Source organism: Neofelis nebulosa, chromosome 16, assembly GCF_028018385.1.
Source record: "Neofelis nebulosa isolate mNeoNeb1 chromosome 16, mNeoNeb1.pri, whole genome shotgun sequence".
NCBI lineage: Eukaryota > Metazoa > Chordata > Mammalia > Carnivora > Felidae > Neofelis > Neofelis nebulosa.
Window position 1 is genome coordinate 20,763,108 of NC_080797.1, and position 25,989 is coordinate 20,789,096.

At 56.2% G+C, this 25,989-nt stretch overlaps 1 protein-coding gene across 3 annotated transcripts in view; it reads left to right on the forward strand.

Moving 5' to 3' along the window:
• Positions 1-25,989, forward strand: part of SDK2 (sidekick cell adhesion molecule 2) — a 261,630-nt gene that overhangs the window by 158,467 nt on the left and 77,174 nt on the right. For all 3 annotated transcript variants that reach the window (XM_058704552.1, XM_058704550.1, XM_058704551.1), the window contains 7 exons: positions 6,804-6,951; positions 12,637-12,770; positions 19,709-19,820; positions 21,464-21,654; positions 21,822-21,905; positions 24,005-24,199; positions 25,413-25,529. In XM_058704552.1, coding sequence (XP_058560535.1) covers positions 6,804-6,951; positions 12,637-12,770; positions 19,709-19,820; positions 21,464-21,654; positions 21,822-21,905; positions 24,005-24,199; positions 25,413-25,529 — 981 coding nt within the window. The remainder of the gene's footprint in view (positions 1-6,803; positions 6,952-12,636; positions 12,771-19,708; positions 19,821-21,463; positions 21,655-21,821; positions 21,906-24,004; positions 24,200-25,412; positions 25,530-25,989) is intronic.

The following is a 25,989-nucleotide window of genomic DNA, read 5'->3' on the forward strand; positions in this document are numbered from 1 at the left end:
CAAGCCTGTTCTTGGGGTTGATCAAGCCCCAAATGACACCAGTGGGCCTGTTTTTCCTAATTCTTAACGTGAGTTTGAGCACTGAATATGGAATATTTAGGGGCCGTGCTACAGTTCGAGATAACTACAGCACCTGTCTTGCTGACCGTTTAATTCGCTCGTGCGACAATTATTGCTTTACGCCCAGTGCATGCTGAGCTCTATTCTAGGCAGTGAGGACGCAGGGGACAAAACTGGGACACATGTTCCTGCCCTCAGGAAAGTAGTAGGGCTCCATAAAAGTCAAACGGTGAATATACGATAGAATAGAGGATGTAGAAAGCCCATGAAGAAAACTAAAGTGTTCTAGGGAAAAGTGAAGTCAAGGAAGAGTGATGGACACTGGGGCAGGGGACTTGTTTGCTTTAGTGGCTGAGAGCGGCCATCTGGGGAGGTGGCATTGAGCAGAGTCTCAAAGGAAGCAAGGAGGGGAGTCACACAGAGGGTTAAGGTGTTTGCAGGCCAGGGAGCAGCAAGTGCAAAGGCCCTGGGGTAGGTTTGGGTGTCTGAGGCCAGGGTAGCTGAAGCAGAGTGAGGGAAGGAGAGGGTGGAAGGCGATGTAGCCGAGGAGGTGGGGCATCAGGGACAGATGGCGGCCTCCAAGATGTGAGTGGCACTTGTGATGTTACTCGCGGTGCCACGGAAGCATGCGTGGTTGGGGGGAAGAGGTACGATGCGGCCTGGTTGGAGGGAGGAGCATTGTTTTCATAATAAACAGACAAAACCACAATGAAATACCATCTCGTGTCCACCGGATCGGCCACACCAAGGTGGCCAGCGAGACCAAGAGTGGCCAGAAACGCCCATCCGGGCCGGCGGGGGTGGGAGGCGGGAAATTGGTGCAGATTGGCAAGCAGTGTGGCATCATCTCGTAAAATTCGTGCGCGCGCGCCCTACAGCCCAGCGGTCCCACTTCGAGGCACATGCTCTAGAGATGCTCTGAGCCCCGTGTGCCAGAAGATCCATGTAACGCTGTTCGTAGCTGGGCAGCAAAGCGCTGAAAACAGAGTCAGCCAGCAGCTGCACTGTGCTCCCTCCACACATGGACGTCCATGCGGCCATGGCGATGACTCAGCTGAGTGCTAGCACATAGACAGAGCTCCAAAAAAAAAAAAAATGCACACACACACACACACCCACGCACACACACACATCACAGTAGACGACCTATAAAAATAATCCCAGGTATAAAGGGACTGAAACCAAACTACCCTAACCGAACGTTGTTCAGGGAATCATCTCCATCTGGTGATGCTTGGGGGGAAGGCAATGCAGGGTTAACACAACATTTGGGGTGCAGTTACCTCTGGAGAGGGAGGGGGCGTGACTGGGGGGGGACACCGTGGGGGTGTGGCGAGGTTTGTTAGTGTTCTGTTCCCTAAGCTGGGTTGGGGGGTATGTGAGTGTTTGTTCTGTTCTTCTTTAAAGTATCCATATAATTGGGGCGCCTGGGTGGCTGAGTCGGTTGAGCGTCCATCTTTGGCTCAGGTCATGATCTCGCGGTCTGTGAGTTCGAGCCCTGCATCGGGCTCTGTGCGGACAGCTCAGAACCTGGAGCCTGCTTCGGATTCTGTCTCTCTCTCTCTCTCTCTCTCTCTCTCTCTCTCTCTGCGCTCTCTTGCTCACGCGCTGTCTCTCTCTCAAAAATAAACATTAAAAATTAAAAAAAAAAAAATAAAGCATCCATATAATCATAATCGCTCTTCTGTACGTGTGACATATTTCGTGATTTTTAAAAAAGTGTTTTAGAAATAAGAAAAAGCAATGACTTTATTCTGGAGTGGAGTGCATACTTCACAAGACCTTTTAAGCGGTAACAAAGACATCAGGAGTTTTTAGGCCACCTCCAGCTGTGCCCCAGGCTTACACTTCTTTGCTCGCAGGGGAATTTGTTGGGAAAGGTGGATCAGCGCCATGGACGTAACATGAGGTGTTAACGAGCGTGTACCTCGGAGGGGAAGTGCCCAAAACCCTTATCTGTTTCTGCCTTGGTGTGCATGCTCTTTCCCAGGGGTTCCTGGGTCCCCAGGCTCTGCCAGCACGGGACCTCCTTCCTTCTAGCCTTTCTGTGGCCCGGGGCCGGCTGAGTGGATGCCCCCTTGGCCCTTTGCTGCTGCTGTTTCGTATGCGTAGGCTGTGCCCTGGGGCCGGTGAGCAGAGCTGGAAGCCTGTGGAGTGGAGAGAGTGGGAGGGTGCTGGGGGCCTGAGAGCCACGGGAGGCAGGGAGCTTGTGGGATGGAAACGTGGAGAAGAGCATCAGCTGCAGAATTTGGACCCAAACCAGCTGTGCCCTTCCTTCCATCCCTCTCGCAGTGCATTCACGCACGCCTGAATGCGCGTGTCCGGCCATCCACCCTCCCGCCCTCCTTCCGTCCATCCGACCGTTCCTCCCTTTCTCCATCCGTCCCCTCCTGCCTCCATCCGTCCGCCTCTTCCTCCCTCCCTCCATCCATTCATCCATCCCACAGTAGGGGCTCAGCCAGAGCCATTGCATGATGGCATTAGGTGAGTTCAGAGAGAACATACAGTGTGCAGAGCACAGGTACCTCGTAGGGACTTGCTTATGAACACCGCTGCCTCGTGAAGCCCACGGTATAGCAGGGAGAGAGAAAGAATGTGCATGAAGCATGTTAATGGAGGGGACGAGTCATGGAAGAAACAGAGTGGAAATGCAGAAGGGGGGCCAGGTTTGAATGCTGGCCCGGCCCTGCCCTGACTGCTTGACGTGGGATAAGCCACTCTGTCTCCATGAGCTTTAATTTCCTCACTGACGAAATGGAGCTAATAAAACTGAAGAGAGGAGAAAGAAACACTATTACCATGAAATTGCTTGAAATTGTTCAAATATATCTTCGGAGTTCCGTGCAAAGTTTTTTAAATAGATAAAATTATGGTGAGAACGGAAATCGATGTGATTTATTGATGCAATTTTTTTATAGACAGAGCCAAGTAATGGAAATTAATAAACAACTTAAAATGTGTATTTATTAGAGTCGAGCTGACCGTGGCAGCATGAGGATAACGTGGAGGTGAAGTCCACTTCGGAAGGACACTGACACAGGGCCAGCATTCAGCGGTCTTTGCTCTTCAGTTGTGTTGGGTGGCTTAGGGTAATCTTTGTTGAAGAGGTAGATATTTAAACTAAACTGTGAAAAATGTGGACGATTCTAATATTTTAATACTGTAAATATGAGGTATAATTTTTAGCACTTTAATATACTCTCCCAGTTGCTATGGCTGTGTAACGAATTGCCCTCAATCATAACGGTGTCCGGCAATCGTCTAGTATACTCACCGAGTGCGTGAGCCTTGGATCCAGACGGACATGGTGGGGGTGGCTTGTCTCTGCTCTGTATGAGTGAGGTCTCCACTGGGAGACTTATTTAAAGGCTGGGACCTTGTCTGTCCACTGTTGGTGCTGACTATCATCTGGGGGCTTCATTTCCTCCATCCATGGGCCCTTCTCATGTCCAAGTGGGCCAGATTGAGCTTTCTTACAACATGACGGCTGGATCCCAAGTAGGAGTGTCCGGACAGAGAGGGAGATCTAGATGGAAGCTGCATCCTTTTGATGACCTGGCCTTGGACGTCGTACATCATTATTTCCAGCACATTCGTGAGAAGAGTATGTTGAATGGGAGATAAATATTGATGCAGCCATCTTTGGAAGGATACACCCAAGGGGTGCCTGGGTGACTCAGTCACTTAAGCTTTTGACTCTTGATTTTGGCTCAGGTCATGATCTCACGGTTCATGAGATCGAGCCCCACATTGGGCTCCGTGCTGACAGCACAGAGCCTGCTTGGGATTCTCTCTCTCCCTCTCTCTCTTCCCCTCCCCTGATTACACACACATGCTCGCTCGCTCGCTCTCAAAATAAATACACTTTAAAAAATAAGAAGAAAGATCCATCCTGACACATACATGTGGTATCTCATGTAATCCTGACTATAACCTGAGGAAGATACTCTTCACAGTTCCATTTTTCAAAAGAGGAAATTAAAGCTCAGCGAGGTCAAAATTTTGCCCAAAGTCATGCCTAATAAATAACAGAAGTAGAATTTGAACTCAAATCTCAGTGACTCCAAAGCCATTACCAGTGCATTTACCGCCTGCCAAATTTAGAACAAGGATGCCGACAGCACCTTCTATTTGCCGAGATACTTAATTGGCTGGATCTCTCTGAGATGCTGTTGAATCATGGCGCCTTGGTGAATCACGGCTTGTTCTGGTGGCTTTCTAGGCAGGGGCCCCGCACAAGGACAGGCCTGAGATGAGAAGCAGGGTGTAAATAATCCAGTGTGGCAGGACGGCAGTGACGTGGTTACCATGGAAAGGTTGGTTGGGGTCAGATTAGGAGGGACCTCGAAACTGAGCGAGGGAATTTAGACTTTCCTGGGGGGTCATGAGGAGATGCCGAAGGTTCTGAGCAAGTCAGTGATATGGCCAGAAAAAGCAAATAGGAAGAGTGTGGGAGATGGTTGGGTGTGGGGAGCCTCCGGGGAGCACGTGCGGTGGGGGGCTCAGCGCAGCTGGAGTAACGGGGTGGGCTTGGTGGTGGGCCTGCGGGAATTGGGGAAAACACTTGGATGGACATTCCTGAGGAAGAGTCGTAGGATTCTGTGGGCACAGGGAAGTGAATGAAGCACCATGAAAGCCTCCAGGGATCTGAAAACCCAGGTGGTCTGGGCAGGTGCAGGTGGGATGCTATTCACAGAACTGAGATAACAGGAAGGTAAGATGTGCCAACATTTTCGGTGGGAAATCAAGTGTTGGGTGCTGGGGCTCGGGGAAGAGCCAGAGCAGATGTGAGAGTCTTTGCAGTGAGACTGTGAGCAAAGCCATGAGCTTCGGCGAGGCCTCCAAGGGGGCAGTGTGGCCGAGAAGAGAACCGAACCCAGGACTTTGGGAAAGGAGAGCACAGACCTGTGGTTCTCAAACTGTGAGGTACAGCGGTGTCCTCAGGAGAGCGAACCAAGAACTCGGAGATACAGGTGCATTGAAGCAGGGCCTCTCTGTGCCCCGGGGAGGAGCGGAGGAGGGGAAGAGATCGGTGGGCTGCCCGAGTCCCCAGGGGGTGCTGAGACCCACCAAAGTGTAAGAGCGGCTGGCTTGAGCCCAGACTGGTAGTTCTCAACCTTGGCTCACGTTGGAGCTACGAGAACAGCTTTAGAAATATCCACATCCAGGGGCGCCTGGGTGGCTCAGTCGGTTGAACATCTGACTTCGGCTCAGGTCATGATCTCACTGCTCATGGGTTCGAGCCCCGCATTGGGCTCTGTGCTGACATCTTGGAGCCTGGAGCCTGCTTCAAATTCTGTTTCCATCTCTCTGTCCCTCTCCTGCTCGTTCTCTCTCTCTCTCTCTCAAATATAAAATAAAACATCTAACAAAATGTTTAGAAATACCCACGTCCCACCACCCCCAAAGGTTCTGACCTCGGGGAACATTCGAAGCCCCTCAGGGCTTTCTGAGGTTTAGCCAGGCTGCCAGACTCCCAGTTGAAGGAGAGGGAGAAGAGGCAGGGGTATTCGAGGGCTTGAGAAATAACAGTCAAAGCCGCACGAGACCAGGTGGCATGGGATGTGGCCCCCTTGGTCAGGGAGGGGACAGTGGGCAGTGGGGACGTGCAGGGTAAGTTTTCGGTGACCTAAGCCTGATTGCACATGGGAGTTCCGATGGCCAGCTCACACCGAGCAAGCTCTTGAACTGGCATCAGCACTTTTTTTCCCCTAAACTCCGTAGGTGATTCTAACTGGCACGTGGCCAAGTTGAGGACAGTGATGCTTCTCACACTTGAATATGGACACACTTCACCGGGAGTCTGGTTACGATTCAGGCTCTGATTCAGTGGGTCTGGGGTGGGACCCGAGACCCTGCATTTCTAACACCACGCGGGTGGCGCCCATGCTGCTGGCCCACAGGCCACACTTTGAGTAGCGAGGATGTCCGTCAATGTTCAAATGTCATGACTTTCCGCACAAACACCGCTTCCCGTACCCCACTGTAACCCTCGGCTGCTAGAATCAAACCCCACCCCGACTTCAGCAGGTAGGTGGGCGACCAGAAGTCTCCTGCCTGCATGTTCCCTTCCCCTCCTGGCTGACATATCGGAGCTGGGATAAGTGTTCCCCTCCGTATCTGCCAGCGGGGTAGGCATGTTTTTAAAAGAGCAATATGGTGTTTCCATTCGCACATCCATGCAGCTTCGTACACTTCCCACCCGAGGCAGAGGAGGGAAATCATCTCCATACTCGATTATGAGCATCCAAGACCCCACCCTCTCCAGCATCCCCAACCTTCCCTCCCCCAAGAGCGTAGGCAACCAGCCCCAGGATGCGCCCTTCACCCCACCCTGGAACCCCGGGGCAGCTCTGCCTGACTCCAGTCTCTGAGGTCTGAGTTCAAATCCTGGCTCTGCCCCTTCCTAGCCGCGTGCCCTCAGACAAGTTAAGGAACCTCTCTGAGCCTGTTTTGGGCGGTTTCCTCCTCTGCAAAATCTGTGAAATAATGACCAACCTCTCGTGGTGGCTGGATGCATCGGTCGATTCGTGGATATGTGGATATAAACCCCCAAAGCACAAAGCAGGGAGTGTCATAATGATGGGGTTAGAGGGTGGGGTGACGGGGTCATGGGGGTGGTCTGAGCACGGGGGTAGGGGGGTGGGGGGGAGGGGGCTCCTTCCCCACCGACACCTGCTGCCACCGCTCCCGGCCTGGGAGCCGGACAAGCGGACCCTCACACGTGCTCTTTCGTCCCGCAGACATGGGGAGCTTTGAGGAAGGCGAGAAGTACCAGAGTGTCTCCCACGGAGAAGCAGCCGTCATCCGCGCCCCACGCATCGCCAGCTTCCCGCGGCCACAGGTGACCTGGTTCCGGGACGGCCGCAAGATCCCGCCCAGCAGCCGCATGTGAGGCCCTGCTCCGGGGAGGGGGATGCAGGGGGCTCACCCTGGGAGAAGGGCTTGGGGACCTCCCGGATGATGACGAGAGAAGGGCGGCTTATGAGGAGGGGCTCTCTGGGAGCACTCGTGTGGAGCCTTGGGGGCACGGCGACTCAGTCGCCTTCCCAGGGGTTGGCCTCCCTCTCAGCTGGAGATCCCTCCTGCCTCCCAAAGCCCTTAAACCCCCGACAGTCACCCTCCCCATCCGTGGGAGGGTGCGGGCATGTCCCTGGCAGGGTGGCCTCCGGGGTGTTTCCCATGTGGGGTGTGGGTGCGGCTGTGTGTGTTTTAGCTGCAGGGAGGAGGGGAGGCCCGGCAGGGAGGGACACACATGGCCCTTTCAGCACGAACAAGGACCCCTCTGTGTGGCCCGAGGCATGGGTTGTGGGCCTGTGGGCAGGAGCCGTGGAGCCAGCACCTCCACAGAGGGCGAGGGCCAAAGCATTTCCTCCGGGGACACTCCCGGCCCTCCCGATCCCTCCTCAGGGTCTGGAGCCAGCCCAGGCTTTCTTTCCCCTTTTGGACTCCAGCTGTCCCCTACACCCAGCAAAGAAAGACCACCTTTGTCCCGGTCTCCTCGGGCCACAGGTCAATGATGGGTGGAGCCCCTCCTGGTCTCGGGAGCCCAGACGGACCGTCCTTGCCTTTGGGGAACATAAAGCCAAGGGAGCGAAGCGTAACGAGAATAACATGGGAACATCCTGGCAGTAACAGCGGCTGTCATTTATCGGGTGCCTGCTGTGTCCTTGCACCTGGGCTCATAACCACACTGCCTGCGTGGCCCTGTCCTCTAGCATCGGGGCGCACCTCCAAGCAGGAGACACCCTATCTCCGTCCCCGTCTGATCCCCAGAGTGCGCGCTCAAAAGACATCCGCCGCATGAACGACTATCACAACAGCCGTATGAGGTGGCTGGCTTTGTCCCCGTTTTACGGACAGTAAAGTCCCCCCAAAAGTGTAACGACCCAGCCACATCTCACACAGCTGGTTCCCGGCTTGCCGACCCCAGAATCAAGGTCCTTAATTCTGTCTTATGTGGAAATTAGGTGACAGCAGGGACGGAGACCAGGAGAGAAGAAGGATAGTGATTGTGCTTGTAGAGAATCGGTCCTGGTAGGGTGGTTCTCAACGTGGCTATACCTGTTGAAATGGGCTTGGACGATTTAAAATACGTTGGATCGTGAGGAGCCTGGGTGGCTGAGTCAGTGAAGCGTCTGACTTCGGCTCAGGTCATGATCTCACAGCTCCTGAGTTCAAGCCGCGAGTCAGGCTCTGTGCTGACAGCTCAGCGCCTGGAGCCTGCTTCCGACTCTGTGTCTCCCTCTCTCTCTGCCCCTCCCCCACTCGTGCTCACTCTCCCTCTCTCTCTCTCAAAAATAAATAAACATCAAATTTTTTTTAATTTAAAAAAACTTTTTAAAAGTATGTTTGATCTTTAGATCCTACCCCCCTACACATTCTCATTTCGCTGAAATGGGGGCACACTCTGGCCACTGGGGGTCTCTTAAAACTCCCCAGTGACTCTGCCGTGCAGCCACAATTGAGAACCACTCTCCTAGGTTAGATCCATTAGCTACAGATATAATACTGCTGCGTAACAAAAGGTCCCAGGGACCCAAAACAGTAAGCATTCACTTGTCATGTGAATCTGCCGATGGGGACCTTGGCTGGACTCTCTCACTTGCCTGGGGTCGCCTGGCTCTTGATGAATTAAAACAACCAGGCCACTCTGCTCCGTATGTGCCATCCCCCAGTCGGCTAGCCCCGGCTTCTTCTGGCAATGACAGAGGACCAGGGAGGAAGCGGGAGCGGAGACCTACTTACCAAGCCTCTGCTAACATCCTGATGGTAGAAGAGGGTCACGTGGTAAAAGTCAACCTCAAGAACAGGGGGGATTAACTCTGCGTCTTGAGTGGGGAGACCCATGAAGGCACACGCCAAAGGGTGTGGGTACGGGGCAGGTGAAACTTTGGAGTTGACCCCGGGGTTAACACAGGGACGGCCTGACTCATGCTGCGAGGGGGCTCATGCTTCCTCAGGCCTAAGGGCCAGTGAGGCCAGCAGATCAGGGGTTACCATTGACACAGATGCTGGGCTGCGTCTCAGCAAGGGGATGCTTTGCCACACGGGTGCAGAGACGGGTGAATGAGTCCTCCCTTCTCTGAGGTTCTCACACAGCTCCAGGTGTATCAGTGATGGCATCCTGCAGGCCAGTCCGTTGGCAGAGGCTGCCTGGAAGACGGTGTTGAGAAGGATACTGGGGCCCCATCCAGACTCCGTGGCAAGGGCAGTGCCGTGATGGTTCGATGGCGTGTGCCGTGGCTGCGGGAAGGGCTCGTAGGCACCCCTCTATCGTGTTTGCCGTGGCGGATGAAAGCCTCACTCCCATCACCCCTTGCCTAACACCTTGCCACCCCCTTTTCTCACTCCTGCCCTCTGTCCTCACCCCCTTTTCATTCCCAGCAGCCTCTGGCACCAGGACAGAATGATCCTGGCTTACGCACACGTGCCCGCCCTCACGGTCGCACCCACCACCTTCCCACCCCCACCAGCACTCCAGCCAAACACAGGAGAGAACACTGGAGATTTTATCTCCGCAATTACAGCAGATTAATATTCATAGCTGAGAGGAAAGGTCCCTGGAAGCAAATTCTCTGGCGTCTGTTTGCCAGAGATACGCATCTGATGGGCGCGATCAGCCGGAGGGGCGTGCAGGGGTGCTGGAGGCGGGTGCTATCTCCAGAAGGCTGCTCTCCCTGCCGGGACAGAGACGGCGATTAGCCACACTTCGCCTGTGCCCTGGTGCCCGTTGCTGAAAAGGAGACAAGATTCCCAACAAAGACACATGCTGGGGGCTTTGGTCAGATTCTGGGATGATTTCTTTTATTCTTAATGAAATTATCAATTGGGCCCCCGTGGACCTGAGGGAAAAAAGGGCTGGCTTAATAGGGGTAGTGGATGGGAGGTGGAGTTGGGAGCTGGGCCAATCAAGGAAGAGGGAAAGACCTAGTAAATTGGAACCAGAGGAGTGTGGCTGAAGAATGCAGCCCAGCCCCTGCCCGAGAGTTGAACCCTGACCTCCAGCTTCTTCGGGAGTGGGCGTATCTGGGATGCAGCAGAGGCCAGAAGTCCTTTTGAGTACCAGAGACAGCTCTGTGGACTCTGGAAGTGAGGTACAGGGCCATTCCAGAACCATCTATCAAGGGGGTGGTCATCCCGCAGAAGGCTTGAAGTCCACAGACCTCAGCCACCTGCTGAGGGTGGAGGGAGGGCAGGCCAGAGTCATCAGTGCTTCCCAGCCCGTCTGCCCGCCACGTTCCGGTCCACATTCAGAGCGCCGCCCCTGGCCCGGGGGGGCCCCAGCGCAGAGTGCTTTCCTTGCCTCGAGTGCTGGTCAAGGCGATGCCAGCTGCACTTACAGACAACCCCCCCCCCCCCGCCCCCGCCAAATCCCAGGGACTTAGCACCAGGGAAGTGGATTTCACACTCATCTAAAGTCCTGGCACAGGCAAGAGATGGGAGGGTCACTTCTCCATCGTCATTTGGGGCCTCTGCTGTCCTCAACACTGGGCTTCAGAGCTGCCCTGCTCTGACAGAGGGGAGAGCCTAGGACTCTCATGGGGGCGGGGGGTTCTCAGGGTCCGAGCCTGGAGGTAGTGCACACACCTTCCACCGTATACCCGCCAGCCCAGCCCCGCTGTCCCACCGCCTTCCCCTCAATGGCAGGGGCGCCTGAAACAGGTAAATGAACTGCCATCTCACCCAGGCCAGCGCATCTCAGCGACGGCACAACCCACACTTGGGGTCCAATAAGTCCCTGTTGTGCCCCTGGGTAAGAACCACTGAGGATCCATCATAATATGGACAAAAGAGAGCAAAAGGAGAGATCGGTGGGTGGGGTGGGTCTTCATCGCCCAGGAGAGAGCACATTGGAGGTGGAGACCCTCTGTGGAGGCAAGGGGGGGGGTTCGAGGCAGTAAATGCGCTGGGGAGTGGGACCCAGGGGCACCCGGCGCTCCCAACCCACCAGGGGCTCTGTTCCACCTGAGTCTCCGGTGCCGTGGTGATGGAGAGGGTGGGGGGCTTCAGTGACGTGGTCCAGGGGCACCACTGCTCACCAGATTAGCCCTGACGTTGGACCTTGTGGCAGGCGAGGGCTGCCCGAGACGGAGGGAGACAGCCTCGGGCCAGATGGGGACAGAACCAAAGCAGTGACAGGAATCAGAATCGCTCAACCTCAGGGCTGGGAGGGAGCTTCACAAACATTTCTTCCCCCACCCCCTTCACAGATGTGGAGACTGAAGCCCAGCAGGGAGGAGGTTGTGTGCTCCTTAGAGACTGGGACCAAACTCATTCTGGAGCTGCCCCTGCCCTTGACACGGCCCAGTCTTCCTCCCGCACCCCTGCCCGCCCCGCAGACTACACCAAAGGGCAAGGACCCACTGGCTTTGTTGTACCTCCCATGAGCTCATTAGCTAGAGGGTTGTTTTCCTCCAGGGAAAAAGAAAAATGGGGCAGGACGACTTTTCTCTCCTATTTCCCCAGAGCTCTGCTGACGACGTGACTCAGGCCATGAACCCCCAAAACCAAGAGAGAGGAAACCAGCACAGCCCGGCTGGAGAGGCATTAGCGGGGATGTTTATTTGAGAGCCTGTTTTAAAACTCTGTAACATTCACCTAATGGGAAAATTTGAAAAGAATTCAACTGGGTCTGTCCTTGTTAAACTAACATTAAGGATGTTTAACAGCTGTCTCGGGCACATCACATTAAAATCCAAGATAGACTTGACAAACTAATGGTTTTGTTTGTCATCAAGAGAATGGGTGAGAGGGGGAGGTGGGCAGAGCGGGTGTGGGCAATGCTCCCGGCGCTGTCTCACCCACGTCGGATGGGGCCCCCAGCTTCCTGCCTGGACGGACCCCTTTCCCTGCCTGCAGACCAGGCGCTGAGGGGCTGAATGATGGGAGCCCCGCAGAGAAAGCCTGCACCCCACTGCCCGGCTGGCCTCCCTTTCCCTTCTCAGCCAGCCTAGCCAATCTCATCCTTGGTGACCAGCTTCAGGGAGGTTGAAACTGATACCCTGGGAGGGGGCTGGAGGGAGAGGTGAACCCCCATCATCTGTGTTATAGACAAACCTGTGGCTTTGGAATCCATCTGAACAAACGTAGGACTAGGTGAATGCATTGATTCTGGAATGATCCTGCTCATTTCTAAATTCATTATCATCGCCATTCATTCATCCATTCATTCATTCCAGTGAATGGATTTCTTTGGTGCAGAGAGGGACACACACACACACACACACAGCATCAAAGCTATGACATGGGAAAGGACAGAACACATGGGGGGCTCAGACATCCTGGGCCAGGTGGGGGGGGGGGCCGGGAAGCGTCATGTGGACCGTCTCGGACCTCCGTGCATGTGCTGGACTTGGGTCTGACCCCCCGCCCCCTCCCCCCCCGCCCCACGCTGGCAGTACATTCAGATTCTCTATGAACGAAATGTGCTAAAGTTTAGGCGGGAAGTGGTCCCGGGAGTTGGGCTGGAGCAGGGGCTCCGGGAGCCACCCACCAGCTTCTTGTCCTCGCTCCCATCCTCCGATGCTCGGAGCCCCTGGGCCCCTGTCAGACAAATCTTTTTCCTCTGCTCAGAGCCATCACCCTGGAGAACACCCTCGTCATCCTGTCCACGGTGGCTCCCGACGCAGGCCGCTACTACGTGCAGGCTGTTAATGACAAGAACGGGGATAACAAGACCAGCCAGCCCATCACTCTTGCCGTGGAGAGTAAGTAAGCGGCCGGGCCTGGGACGGATGGAGGAGCGCGTCATTAAATCTTGGGAACGGGGCTCCAGAGGGTCGTTGGGAAGATGGAATGGTGGCAGAGCGGAGAGGCTGGAGGAGGGCCGGGGAGGGGCCTCTGAGGAATAGGAGGAGGAGACCCAGCTGAGGGAGCAAGGAGGCGGCTGAGTTCTGGATCCCGTTCCCATGGCAAGACGGAAATCCTGCATCGGGGGAGGGGACACTTAGCTGGCTGTCAGCAGGGCCGGAGGCCCAGGGAGGGCGTGGACTGCCGGAGGGAGTGTGCACGTGTGGGTTATAGCCACCTCTGGGATTCAGGTGCTGACAGGGAGAGCGTGCCCGGGACCGGGCACTCGTTTCTAGAGAAATAGACTAACAGCCTCTACTCAGCGGGTGCACACAGAGTGCGGTTCTACTCAGAGCGGGCCGTCTTCTCTCGGAACATAGGCTCTCTGCCCAGGCTCCTGCCTAAAAATGCCTCTCTGCCAGAAACCACCCAGCACCCTGGAATAGATAGGCAAAGCTCTCCCCAGTGGCAGAGAATAGATGGTAGCAGATGAAAAGGGTTGGCTCCTTAGATCTCCTTTGCCAAGAGGTATTTGTCCAGCTGAGACTGAAGGCAGGTGTCTGATCCCTGCTGGAAATGCTGGGGACCCCTCCCTGGCCTAATTCTCCAAAGCCAGCCAGGCCCCTTCCCTCTGTGCTCCACCCCTGGAATAGGGAAGGAGGGTGGGGTGGCTCAGGCAGCCAGTCCAGGCCCGCAAGCACAGAGTACTCGGGGCCAGAGCCTGTGGCAGCCGCCCAGCAACCACACAAGCTGCGGGAGCCAGATGTTCACGTCTCTCCACAGCTGCACCACTCCTGCTCCAAAAGCAAGTCTCATTTATCACCCACGGTCGCATGGGGACGCAGCCACCAGCAGCAAAAATGAGGGTGCTGGTCTGCATATGGAGCCTTCCCGTGTCCTTCCCCTGATCCCGGCCTCTGTCTGCCAGTGTCTATACAGCCCAGAACGTTCCTCGGCCATACTATGTGCCTCCCTGGGCTTTCTGAGCACCAGCAGAATCCCTTCCTGTATCCACAGAATTCTCTCCTTCCCAAGTTCCAGTCTGCCTAGAAAGAGACCTGAACGCAGGGAGGAGAGTCCCATTCCAGATACTGACCTCTCAGGGTCACAGATGTAACCTCTGACGTTGACCTGGGTCAAGGTCTCAGTCTGGTCCCTGTAGCGTTGGGGCCCAGCCATGACCTGGCTCTGTTGTTTCTATAGAGAAAGGAATTTAATCATCAGAGGGAGATGTTTTCCCCATATATTCTCTAGTGGTCAGAATACCTGGAGTCCAATAGAATTCGGTCATTGTGGAAGAGGCAGTGTTCACGGTCTGTGTCAAGGCCGGGCCGTCTTCCTGAGTGACTCAGGTTACCCTGACACCAAAGGTTAGAGCCCCCCACTCGGTGCTCCTCCCCAGAACCCAACCTCCTCACCCGACTTAAGCCAGCTATCCTGGGGCCCACTGTGAACATCGTTCCCTCTCTTCTCTATCTCAGCTCTGCCCCCCGCAACCCTCCATCTGGCCCAAGGGAAGAGAGTAGGACCCTTCCGGACCCCCGTTATCTGCCCAAGCCTCCCCCGGGTGTCTGTTTCCCCCACCCCATCGCCACTCGCCTCCTGCTCTCACGTGGCGATTTGTACTGGATTAAGAGCAGAATCAGCTGGTTTTCAGCTAATTTCTCCTCCCACGAGTGATTGAGCTTCAAAACCCTGTTCATGTCACTGACACAAATCCCCCAGCCTGCCTGCCTGCCAGCCAATTTACTAGGAGCAATTGCCACTTTGCCCACCACCAGCTCTGTCTGCCCTCACTTATCTCATGGAGCCTCGCCTCTCCCTCTGTTCCCCCCTCCTCATCCTTCCATCCTTCCTCAGCCCAGGGCAGTGCTGCTTCTTAGCGGCCCTGGGGCGCGCAGGGAGTGGTGGGGTGGGGGGGGGGGCACTCATGCTCTTCAGAAATGGAAAAGTTAAGAGCAAAGCCAGTGGCCCGGGAGTTGGGAGTTGACCCCTGCCCAGGAGTAACCCCGGTGACCTCACACAGACTGTCACAGCTCTTGAAAAATGCAAACCTGGGGGCACCTGGGTGGCTCAGTCGGTGAAGTGTCCGACTCCTGATTTTAGCTCAGGTCATGATCTCATGGTTCGTGGGGTGGAGCCCCACGTCGGGCTCTGCACTGACAGCATGGAGCCTGCTTGGGGATCCTCTCTCTCACTCTCTCTCTCTCTCTCTCTCTCTCTCTCTGCCTCTCTGCCCCTCCCCTGTTTGCTCTCTCTCTGTCTCAAAATAAATGTATAACCATTAAAAAAACAAAAAAGAAATAGGGGAAGTTAATTTTATTAATGTATTTTATGTGACCCAACATATCCAAAATATTACCATTTTAACACACAATCAATACAGAAAACATTAACGAGGCACTCTGCACTGGGTTTCTTCGTCTTCATACTGAGCCTTCAGAACCTCTGCGTATTTTACACTTTGAGCACATCTCAATTTGGTTGCTCAGTTTTCATCCGAAATACGTGATCTGTGTTTAGACTTCATCAAATTTACAGCTGCAAAGGTGGTGTCGGATACCCATGTTGTTCTACACGTACTTAAAAGTGTTCTAATAACTGATTTGGGGATCCGTTTTTAATTAAATGTAAATTAGATAAAATTAAATCCCATCAAATCAAAGGGGCGCCAGTCACTTTTCAAGAGCTCGCAGCCACCTGTGGTTCTTAGCCCCCATGTTGGATACCTGCCCGGGAGAAGGGAGCGGCTTACCTCCCTGCCCCCCCCCCCCCACGCACTTGACCCGTGGCCCAGGTGAGTCATGTGGTCCTCAAACTTCCGTTTTCCTCACCTGTAACGTGATGCCTGTGGCAACGTGTAATTGGAGGATTAACTGAGGCGCCTCGGGGAGAAGGCATCACAGTGATGTCCCTCACTGTGACTATTATCAAAATCAGCCAGGGCCCCTGGGTGGCTCAGTGGGTCAAATGTCCACCTTCAGCTCAGGTCATGATTTCGCGGTTTGTGAGTTTCAGCCCCACGTCGGGCTCTGTGCTGACAGCTTGGAGCCTGGAACCTGCTGCGGATTCTGTGTCTCCCTCTCTCTCTCTCTGCCCCTCCCCTGCTTGCACTCTGTCTCTCCCTCTCTCTCAAAAGTAAATAAAATTTAGAAGAAAAAAACAAATCAGCCAGGGGCAGCAGGACCCAGCCCCAACCCCGGGTTCAATCCGCATCAGGCACTCACACGGAAGACACCCCTCCTCCTTGCTCTGGTTTGCATGTGATTTTCCTGGCTTGACCTTTGGGCTCCGTTCACCCCACTGTCTAGAGTATGGGTCCAATGAGGCAGATGTCCTGCATTCCGTCCCCAGCCACAGCCAGCCGTCCTCCTCACCCTAGCTGGTCATCTGAAGACCTGCTTAGCCAGGAGCTGACAGTACAGGCCCCCCAGCCATGAGCACCTGTCAGTAGGATGTGTCCTGCCTGGGGCAAGTCCGTGCCACACAGGGCCATCTTGACATCCCGGTCCACCCCAGGCTGTCCTCTGCTTTCACATCACCCCAAGAGCCTCCCTCTCCAAACAGGAGGCTGGTGAGGTCGGAGGGGAGCCCGGAAACAGGGGGGAGTGGGGAGGGGCAGAGGGCATTGGCTTGTCCATTTCAGGATCCAGAGACAGGGAGAGAGCCATGTGAGCACCATGTGGGAGGCAGGTGCCAGAGAAGAGGTCACCAGAGCCAAATGTCCAGAGCAGTCGAAGAGAATCAGTGGAGAAAAGGGGATTTGCAACCAGGGGGTCACCGGTGACAGGGGAAGGGGAGTGCATGCAGGGGGCTTGGGGGAGAGGGGCAGGGATGCCAGTGGCAGCCAGGACCTGGTGGTGCTCAGAGGTATGTTCAGACAACTTCTGGCAGAGCTGATGGCAGCCAAGAGGGAGAGTTGTTTCCTTCTGTGCCCGAGTGAGGACTGAGCCAGAGAGATGATTTGGGGAGTGGCTAATGGCCTGGGTTTACAGCCTTGGAGACCCAGTCCCCGTTCCTGGTTTTGTCCCTTGTTAGCAACTGCCATTGGGAAGTAAACTGCCTCACTGCTTTGGCCTCCTCCGTTTGTCTCTGCTTTCTCATCTGTAACTTGCGGGATGACGATAATGACCCACCTCCGGTGGCCGTTGTGATGAGCGTCGGTTAGCAGAGTGCCAGGACGGTGCCTGGGATGGTGCCTGGCACGGCACGTGGCCCCTTGCCCTCAGTCGCTGTGACTTTCACCTCCTGGGAGCCTCTGGGTCCATCACGTGGTTTGGTTGGGGTGGAAGACGGGAGACCAGGAATCTCTCCCTGAGGACAGGCAGGTAAATCCCAAGAAGGACGGCCTATCGTTTATTAAGGACCTACTATGTGCCAAATACTCTGCGCTCGCCCCAGACCAGCCTCGCCACCCCCACCGAGGCGCTTCTTCCCAGCATCCATCCCATGCACTTTAATCCGATAAATGTCTAAGCATCGACCTGAGATCCTTCCAGACCATGCCCTGCATGAGGACAGACCCCTGCCCGTCTCGCTCAGTGGGGAGTCCCTGGTGCCTGGCACAGTCCGGCGTGGACTGAGCCCTCACCCAGAAAAGAGCTGTTGAGTGAGGGGCCGAACTCACATAACCCTGAGACACAGTCATTTTTATCCCCATTGTGTCACTGAGAAAATCAAGATCTGGCTGAGGACCCTCCCCACGCCAGGATGCCTGGGGCAGAACAAGGTTTCAGACCAAGTCTTCCTGACCCCCCAGGACCTCGGTGTGACCTCCAGGGTCCCCAGATAGGTGTCGGTCTCCCCTCCACCCCTCCCAAAGCTGACGAGTTGGCCCTGAGGCCCTGGGGTGGCCCTCATATTTTTAAACTCCGAGGGCTCTGTTTACCTGGCTCCGCGGTGGGGCACCCCTCTTGGGCTCTGTCTCCTCCTCTTGCCCCATTAATCTGGACCGTGGTACCTGTGCGCCCCAGCATGTAATAAACAACTTAGAGCACACTTTTATGGATTCAGCTATATCAGCAGCTTTCAATCCGATCGCTCTTTATGGCACCTACATGAGGCTTTTATATTGTTGCAATTATTTTGCTTTATATGCTTCCTTTCTTCCCCCTTCATTTTACTTTTTTTTTACATTTTATTCCCTTTCCCAGCAAAGCCTGGAGTCCAGGCAGGAAAAGCTGCCCAGGGCTGATCAGGGTGGCCGAGGGCCAACCAGGGTGGCCCAGAGCGACAGCGGGGCTGTGACCTGTTCTCCCCATCCTGTCACTGTCCCTCCCCCCCCCCCCAGGGCTGGGGGTGTCATTATAGTCTGCTACCTCCAGAGTCTCCTGGAAAGGAGCCAACTGGATGGATTTTTCGTGAGAGAGAAAGCCCTCCGTGTTTGAACTTTCAGGAGCCCTGGCACAGGTGCACAGAGAGTACTTGAGTTTCTGTCAGCATTGGGCCAGTGCTGGCCCACAGAGATAAGAGCCTGGCCACTTCCTAAAGAACTCAAAAAATAGAAAAGGCAAAGCTGTTAGACGAGTTTGAGCTATCGTTTCGTTTGGTGTTTGTAGAGCTCACTCGTGACACGTTCTCTTTCATTTCGATCATCGTCCCCGAAGTTGTGCACGGATAGCCCTGGACCCGTTCGTGCCTTCCCCTGTGAAATACACGTGAGGCCCCTACTACGCATCAGACATCGCCCTTGTCCTAGAAAGTAAGCATGAGCAAGACTGTGTTAGCTCGGGCTGCTGTAACCCGTTACCAGACCTGCGGCTTCAGCACAGGCAGTTTGGGAAGTCCAAGATCAAGGTACCAGCACGGCTGGGTTTTGCTGAGGCCTCTCTTCCGGCCTTGCACACAGCCGCCCTCTCGCCGTGTCCTCATGTGGCCAAGACAGAGTTCTGACGTCTCTTTCACTCCCGATGAGGGCGCCAGCCCTGTTGCATTAAGGCCCCACCCTTATGGCCTCCTGGAACCCCGTCTACTGGAGACCCCGTCTCCAAATACAGTCGCATGGGGGTTAGGGCTTCAACGTACGATCTGGAGGGGACAGAATTTGGTCCACAGCAACGATCCATGAGATTCCCACCTCACGGAATGTATTCGCTTCCTCGGGATGCTGTAACAAAGTACTGTAAACTGGGGAGGGGGCGGTTATAACACCAGAAATGTCCCCTCGCAGGTTTTAGAGGCCAGAAGTGTCGGCAGGCCTGTGCCCTCCCTGAAGGCTGGAGGGGAGGATCCTTTCCTGCCTCTCAGCTTCTGGTGGTAGTCCTCTGCACTCCTCGCCTTGGAGACACCTCGCTGCAGGCTCTGCCTCGAGGTCACCTGGCCTTCTCTTCTGTGTGTCTGTGTCTAAATTTCACTCCTCTTCTAAGGACAAGCCCTATTGGGCGCAAGGCCCACCCTGACACAGAAGGACCTCATCTTAACTTGATTACGTCTGCAAAGACTCTGGTTCCCAATAAGGTCACGTTCACAGCTGCCGCGGACTTGAATGTGGGGGGATTACTATCCAGCCCAGTACAGGGAGTTTGCGTTCAGGTAGAAGACGTGACAAGTGGCGATGTAAGCCAACAAGATAAATGTGGGTGGAGGGAAGGATTTTGAAGGCAAAAACAGGACAAGGGGAGAAGGGGGAAGGTCTTGGCTGTCTCCAGCGGGCGCTCCCTGGACCCTGAAGAGAGGAGGAGGAGGGGTAAGAGGGTCCCTGGGGGCATGTCTGCAGGTTCGGCCGTGGCACTGCCCCGTGGTCACCCGCTCTGCTACATAAGGACAAAAGTCTTCCGTGGCATGAGCCTCTAATGGGGGCCGGGCAGAGATAGGATTTCCGACCCGTGTTTCCGGCTAACACCTGACCTCTCTCCAGATGTCGGGGGACCTGCAGACCCCATCGCCCCAACCATCATCATTCCTCCCAAGAACACCAGCGTGGTGGCCGGGACCTCGGAGGTGACCATGGAGTGCGTGGCCAACGCCAGGTGGGTAGCGAACTCCCCCTACTCCCCTTCGCCCTTAACTGTAGCCGGAGCACCTGACCTGTGGGCTCCAAGGGGACCAGTTCAGGAAGGCCCGGAAGTGTCGCATGAGGACCCCATGAAAGGAGATGGGACCTTTGTCCTGGAGGAGGGGTAACGTGTGGACATGCTGGCTACTTCCAGAGGGTTGTTGGGTATGAGCCGGGCACGCTCGTTGTCCGTGGCCCAAAAGGAGAGACCGAGGCCCGAATGGAAGTTATGGGGCAGCGTATCTCAGCCCCGAATACTGAGGCCCCGCCTGTGGCCCTGAGAGCGACCTGGAAGGGACAGGTGACCTCCCTGCCACGCAGGCACGTGTGACAGGCATGCTGGGCTAAGAGACGGCTCGCATGATGGATTTGGCAGACCTGGTGTTGGGCACAATCGCAGGCCCCCTCTAGCCGTGCACGGCCCTCACTCCTCTCGCACAGGAAACAGTTAAATAATGACTGCGCCTCATCACGTGTGGCCGCAGTGCTGTGCCTTCCCACGCGATTTCCTTTCCTCCAACAACCGCCCGACAGAGCTATCGCTACCCCGCAGGCCAGAGAGGGCAAGCGACCTGCCTGAGACCACCCAGCTGGCCAACAGCAGGGTTGCCATACCACAGGCCACCCCCTCGGGGCCCAGGGCCATGCTCGGGGCCTCAGTCTCCTCAACTGTAAAATGGGAAGGATTTGAGCACCCCCCTCCCCGGGGGAGCATGTGGGTAGAGTGCTGGACCCAGCCTGACCCGACACCTCTTAAGTGCTCCAGAAAGATGCTCCGAGGTGACGGGTGGCGAGTCAGACCAGCGACCCCGAGGTCACATCCAGTTGAAGATTCCCGGAGAGCCGCGTTCCTAAGCATAGGCTCCCGGGGACCCAGGTTTTCCGCAAGTGCGGGAAAGGCCGCGGGATGCAGAGGAACTCGCTAAGGACACGGAGAACGCCTATAAGAGCCTGCCTAACGTCACTGGAGCCAGCGTTGCCCAGACCCGCTCCATCACAGGACCCTTTTCTGCGGGACCCCGCTGCGCACCCCGTGGGGTTGGCACGGACCCCTCCAGGATCCGCCAGGCGCTAAACGGGAGAGCAGGCCACACCCAATCTCCGGGGGCTTTGAGGGGGACAGGGTCGGTGAGGAGGGTGCCCGATTCGCCCTCTGTCTAACTCAGGAGGTGGGCATGTCCGTCTGCCTGCCTTTCTCCCTCCAAACCTTGGGCGATTCTCTCTCATTCCTCTTTGTCATGTTGCCCGGCGTTCTGGCCGCTCCTGCCCGCCGGCTTCTGTTTGGACGGGGCGCAGCACAAGGGGGGCAGAGAGGCAAGACGCGCGGCTTGGGGTGCAGGGTGCTGCTCCTGCACTCGGGAGCCCCGTGTCCCCGGTGGGTGCCGGGCTGAGCTAATCCACCTGTATTACAGCGTCCCCATGACCGCAACCCCAGGGGGCACAGGTGCCCCCATTTCACAGACAAGGAAACCGAGGTCCAGAGTGCTGAAGGGCTTGTACCTCTAGGAAGTAGCAGGGGCTGGGGCCCCGGGCTGGCACTCCCGCGCACCCCTGCCCTGGCCCTCAGGTTTCTGGAAGCCCCTGTGGCTGAGAACCTGCCTCCCTCACCCCCTCCAGGCCCCTGATCAAGCTGCACATCATCTGGAAGAAAGATGGGGTGCCGCTGTCGGGGGGCATCAGCGACTACAACCGTCGGCTTACCATCCCGGGCCCCACGGGCAGTGACGCCGGCTACTACGAGTGCGAGGCCGCCCTGCGCAGCAGCAGCATCCCCTCTGTCGTCCGTGGAGCCTACTTGTCTGTGCTGGGTGAGCTGGGGCAGGGCTGCTGGGGCTCCCCGCCCAGGGCTAGGGGCATGGCTGGGCATCCCAAGCAGTGGCTGTATCCTACGGGCAGTATGGCTGGGTGACCGGAGCAGGGGCTGTATCAAAAGGAGCATGGCTCTGAGCCCCTCCTCTGGTCCCTCCTCCTGCAGAACCTCCCCAGTTTGTCAAGGAGCCAGACAGACACATCACAGCAGAGATGGAGAAAGTGATGGACATTCCCTGTCGGGCCAAAGGTAACACAGCAGCATGGTCAACGGGGAACAAGGACCCCCGCGCCCAGACCCTCAGCCTTTCCTGTCCCTGTCGCAAACTTTTCTAAATTCCACTTCCTTCTCCAGGCATCGTCACTGAGCAGAGAGTTAGTCTGGCTGTGAGCAGACGCCCCAGGAAACAAACAGGCCAAATTACCATAATCTCAGGACTGGAAATCAACCCACGTTACCCTAACTTGAGGGTTACAAATGAATCCAAATTACCGTAATTTCAGGATAGGTGACAGACCGAAATTGCCCGTAATTTCAGAGTTGGAGACAATGTCAGAACTGTTAGAACATGTGAGTGCGTTTCGCCTGAGATGGGTCTCATGAGCTCCGCCTGGTTTCTGGTCCATTTTGCTCCATTTTCTCCCCTACTCTTTTCTACTTAACCCCCCTAGTCAGAGCTCCTGGAGAATTTCCACTCTTCCCATCCCCAGCCTCCCTCTTTCTGTCCCGGCTGAGCTACAAGGCAGCCCCAAAACCGGGCTGGCATCCAGGGTGATCGGATGATAGGAGAGGGCGTCCACCATGGCACGTGGTGTCATTTTGAGCAAAGAGGCAGAACGTAGCTCAGGCAAGGAGAGTCGCAGCAGAGGGAGGGAGGAAGGACTCCCCTTCTGAGCCCACGCGAGGGGAAGGCCAAGATCCATTCGTTCACCCAACAGACACCTTCGGAGGGTTTTCCACGTGCCAATACTGCTCTTGGGCTGGGGAGATACAGAATGAACCCAACAGCCAGCCAAATCCTTGCTCTTACGAAACTTAACGTTCTTCGAAGGCAGGCAGACCAACCCATGAGCAAATAAAGATACTTTATTTCATTTCATCGAAAATGTCATGGGTTGTGAGATGCCCCATTATTTTATGTGCCACTAAGAAAGAAAAAAGACTACCAATGAAATGATGATGTGCTTTCGATAGGAAGACGCCTTTGTCTCGGAGATGTTACCACGTGAAAGAATGTGTGTGCCCCGTGGAAAGGATGAAATACAGTGTCGTAGAAGGTCAGGGTTGAAAAAGAGCTGGGAAGGAGAAGCAAGCAGGTGTAGGGGGCTTGGGGCCACGAGTGCTCCTTCGGATGGAGGGTGGGAGCTCACCTGGGGAAGTCACATTTGAGCTGGGACCCAGAGGGAGAGAGGGGAGGCTGGGGATACGTGCGAGAAGACCATGCCAGGCCCAGGGGTGTGTGGCTTGGGCAAGGCTGAGAGACGGGGAGCCCCTGCTCACCTCCCTGTGCAGACCAGGTAGGAGAGGGCTCCCGAGAAGAACCAGCCTCCTCTGTGTGCTGCTCGACACGGGACTCTGCAGTCATGTGGGCTTGAGAAACGAACCCCCGTTGGAGGTTCCCAAAATACATAAAGGTCTCTGCTAAATTAAATTGCAGTTAGGGCACCTGGGTGGCTCGGTCGGGTAAGCGTCCAGCTTCAGCTCAGGTCACGATCTCACAGTTCATGGGTTTGAGCCCCACGTCCGGCTCCGTGCTGACAGCTCAGAGCCCGGAGCCTGCTTCGGATTCTCTGTCTCCCTCTCTCTCTGCCCCTCCCCTGCTCACGCTCTGTCTCTCTCTCAAAAATAAATAAGCCTTAAAAAAATTTAATTCCAGTTAAAAATTAATTTATGGGGCGTCTGGGTGGCTCAGTAGGTTGAGGGTCCCAGCTCTTAATTTCGGCTCAGGTCATGATTACAGAGTCATGGGATCGAGCCCCTCATCGGGCTCCACGCTGTGCATGGAGCCTGCTTAAGATTCTGTGTCTCCCTCTTCCTCTGCCCCTCCCCTGCTCTCGCTCTCTTTCTTAAAAAAAATTTTTTTTTGATTCATTTGTCCCATCCACCATTCCCAAGCTAAACTAATCCAGCTAAATTTTCTCGGAACCCCTGCTCTTATAAGAACTTGAGAAATGCCACCCCGAGAACATCTTTCACCTCCTCCAAGACCATTAGCGGCCCCTCTAAGAAGGTTCTAGGGAGCAGGACACACAGGGACCCCCTCCCCATGCAGACTTCCAGGCACCCCTCAGAGGCAGGAGGGAGGGAGCCCGGAGGTGGGCTGACTGTGGGCCCACGTGTCCCCCTAGGTGTGCCACCGCCTTCCATCACCTGGTACAAGGACGCGGCCGTGGTGGAGGTGGGGAGGTTGAACCGATTCCGGCAGCGCGGTGATGGGGGCCTGCAGATCAGCGGGCTGGTGCCCGACGACACCGGCATGTTCCAGTGCTTTGCCCGCAACGCGGCCGGCGAGGTGCAGACCTCTACCTACCTGGCTGTCACCAGTAAGTTGGGCCTCTGCTGTCCTGCCCCGGAGTCCCTCCCGCTCCCAGGATGCAGCCTTCCTCCAAGCCAGCAGCCTCTCGAGAAAAGATGCTGCATTTTGCAGAGCTAGGATTCCAGAAAACTCAGCAGCGGGGGCGGCCCTAGCCGGTTGCGCCCACTGCTCTCCCAGCCCGGGTCTGGCGCTCCAGGGCCCTGAGCCGCGGAGGGGTTCACGGGCTCTTGGAGAGAAGCGTCTGTGAGGCCACGTCTTGCTCTGGCCTCGCAGCTGCCCCTGGCCTCCTGGACAGGGCCGAAGCCACCCCGTCCCCACTGAGAAGACTCGCTTACTTCTCCAGAGAGACCCAGGGCTTTCATCTCAGTCCCTCCTTCAAACCTTTTGCCCTCTTGGAGCCTCTTGGCAGGGAGCATAGCTCTCCCGCCCTCTTCACGGAGCTACGTTCGCAGCCAATGCCACATGACTGGCCACACCGTCGATGGCAGAGCTCTGTGCACGTGCAAAGCGCCGCTGGGTTCCTTGTCTCAGCAGCAAGAGGGTGTGTGGTCTTTGGCCTCCCAGAGTCCCTCGGGGGAGGCCCTCAGTCCCACAGAGGTCCCCCCGAACGGGGCGGCCGTGGGGCAGAGGGCCAGCTGGGTTGGCCCCAAAACGGCACTGGGGACAGAAAGGCTGCCGTCTCGCTTCTTGCTTCCGAGGAGTGTGGGCGAAGCCAGTGCTGGTCCGTATCTAAGCTCTGCTCCCATGCACGTCTGCCCCTGAGGGCCGGGCCGGGGAAGGCCAGCACAAAGCAAGAACGCTGCATCTTGAAGAACCACAGCTCGACCGGGCTGTGGACTCTCCAGGGCCAGGCCTCGTGCAGAGTGGGCAGTGTTCTCCTATTGGCCATAACCATTTTTTCTGTCAGGAACCCAGAGCCTCGATGTCCTGTTCAGTGAAGGAGGCATCATGGCGGGTGTGAGCCGCCCTCGGGGGTCCTCCCTTTTCCCCCAGATGGAGGCCGAAGAATCAAGGCAGAAGGGCTGGTGTAGCCTGGGTCCTGCCACAGGGCAGGTGGTGCAGGGAGCCCCGGAGGGCCTTCCGGGCTTTTCTCCGGTGCTGGAGTCCCATCGGGACACCTGCGTCCTTCTTGGTGGCAGGGGCAGGATGAGCACCTGGCCCTCTAGCGGTGGGGGCTCCTCTGGGGTGTAGCTGAGAGGCTCCACTGTCTCCTTTTGCAGGCATCGCCCCCAACATCACCAGGGGCCCCTTGGACAGCACAGTGATCGATGGCATGTCAGTCGTGCTGGCTTGTGAGACTTCGGGAGCGCCCCGGCCGGCCATCACTTGGCAGAAAGGTAGATGGGACTGATCTCCTTTGGAGGGTGTGGCCGTGTGACAGCCTAGGGCAGTCCTCAGAGCTCAGTTCTGGAGACAGCCGGGTCGGGTTCCCTATGTACAGTTGTGAAGGTCGTGCACTGCACGCCCCCAGGGGCGGGGCGTCTTTCACACCACAGTATGCACCACGTGCCGCCCCGCTGGGCTCAAGGCCCGGCTCTGCAGCTCCAGAGACCTGTGACCTTGGGTGAATCATTTACTCACTCCGAGCCTCGGGGTCCCCCGTCTGTAAACTGAGGACAATGGGACCATATACCTTGGGTCAGCATGAGGACAAAACAAGAGCCAGCACTGTGCCTCGGCAGTGGGGAAGCCCAGTGAATGGCCGCTGTTTGATGGTCCGTATTACGGTGGTGGCCGTCCGTGCAAGTGGGAGACCATCCCTGCCCCCACGGCAGCGCGGAGGGCTCCCGACACCCG